This window comes from Pteropus vampyrus, unplaced genomic scaffold (assembly GCF_000151845.1).
Source record: "Pteropus vampyrus isolate Shadow unplaced genomic scaffold, Pvam_2.0 Scaffold1041, whole genome shotgun sequence".
Classification (NCBI taxonomy): domain Eukaryota; kingdom Metazoa; phylum Chordata; class Mammalia; order Chiroptera; family Pteropodidae; genus Pteropus; species Pteropus vampyrus.
Genome location: NW_011889822.1, coordinates 1 through 1,404, shown reverse-complemented (window position 1 = coordinate 1,404; position 1,404 = coordinate 1). Strand labels below are relative to the sequence as shown.

Genomic DNA, 1,404 nt, shown 5'->3' with positions numbered 1-1,404 from the left:
CATGCAGTTTGAATTTGGAGGCCAGGTCAATGGAAGCTCATTACAGCATTATACCTGTTGTCATAAAGCCGAATGCGATTGTCACTTTCTGTCGACAACTAGGAATGTCACAGAGACCTGTAGTGTAGAGAAAGAGCTGAAAAATCTGATGGACAAATTCAAAATGATACTGCATGAAATGAAACCAAAAAATTCTAGAACCAACAGTAACTTTGAACGGCCCCGGGCAGAAGTAGAAAGGGTGTTGTAGGGATTGGGAGCTTGAATTTATGAAAATATTCGAAATTGGTCTCAGTGAAGAGTCTCAGCAGCTAGGGGAAAAGTCAGAGGACAGAGAAAGATTAGGTAAAAAGGAGGGTACAGTGGGCTGGCTCCCAGCTAGGGACAAAGCATCTGTAAAGATCCAGGGCTGACCTCTTTCCTGTGTGTGTTGGGGGGCAGATCTTCACATCCTGAAGGGCGAGATGACATGTCAGCGGGAAGCCAATGGAAATGCCTATGGATCCTGGGACTTCTACGTCAATGGAAGTAAAGCTCTCCATTTTGACTCAAAGAACGGAAACGGGACAGTGTTGAGTCCTGAAGGCGAGCAGTTAAACACATTGATCAATGAGAAAGATGTGTATGAGTTCCTGAAGACAAACTCAGCTGAAACGTGTGAGAGTTGGCCTAAGAATATGAGCTATCACCAGGATAATGCGTTGAACACAACAGGTAACTGAGCAGTAGGTCTCTTGAAATGACATTGACCACGCCACAGTGCGCGTGCGTGTGCGTATGTGTGTGCGTGTGTGTGTGTGCGTGTGTGTGTGTTTGTGTGTGTGTGTGTCGTTATTGATCCATCCGCAGTGAGTTCTTCCTGGGAGAATAATGGCCAAGGCGTGTCCTACCATCCTTCCTTCCCCTCCTCACCTCCTACATCTCGTCCCCACTGCACAGGCCTTCGGACCACTCCCCCTGGATTTCTTGCTGACCCCAAACATGAGGGCAGCATTCTCTTTCCAGACCTTTCCCTCTTCTTAACATCGCTTTTCTTTTTCGTCTCATCTGGTCTATTCCTAGAATCGTCAATAGCGCGTGAAAGGAGAACTATTGAGAGGACGTTTCTACCACCTCCTCTTCTGTCGCTGCAGGAGTGACGGGTCATATTGTATCCCTTCTTTCCCCCATTAGCTGCATGAGCCCAAGGGGACAGGGACCATCTCCTTTCTCTGTTCCAACCCCTGCATGTGTCCCAGCAGCCGCCACACGTAGGGGGACAGAAATCGTCTGTGTTTTAGGATTAGCGGGTGCAGCAGAGCTGAGGAGGCACATCCTCAGATCAGGGGTCTGGACAAGCCTGTCACTCTCGTGTTTCCATTGCAGCCCCGGTGACCTCAGAACGAACCACAGAGCCACCAACCA

The 1,404-nt window shown here is 48.8% G+C and overlaps 1 protein-coding gene across 1 annotated transcript in view; it reads left to right on the top strand.

Annotated features, from left to right (window-relative positions):
- The window catches only part of LOC111734379 (UL16-binding protein 1-like), a 17,787-nt gene extending 16,548 nt beyond the window's left edge, over positions 1–1,239 (top strand). Inside the window, exons 3-5 of the mRNA XM_023526566.1 lie at positions 1–206; positions 442–714; positions 1,063–1,239. Coding sequence (XP_023382334.1) covers positions 2–206; positions 442–714; positions 1,063–1,139 — 555 coding nt within the window. The 5' untranslated portion in view covers position 1 and the 3' untranslated portion in view covers positions 1,140–1,239. The remainder of the gene's footprint in view (positions 207–441; positions 715–1,062) is intronic.
- The last annotated feature ends 165 nt before the right edge of the window (positions 1,240–1,404 follow it).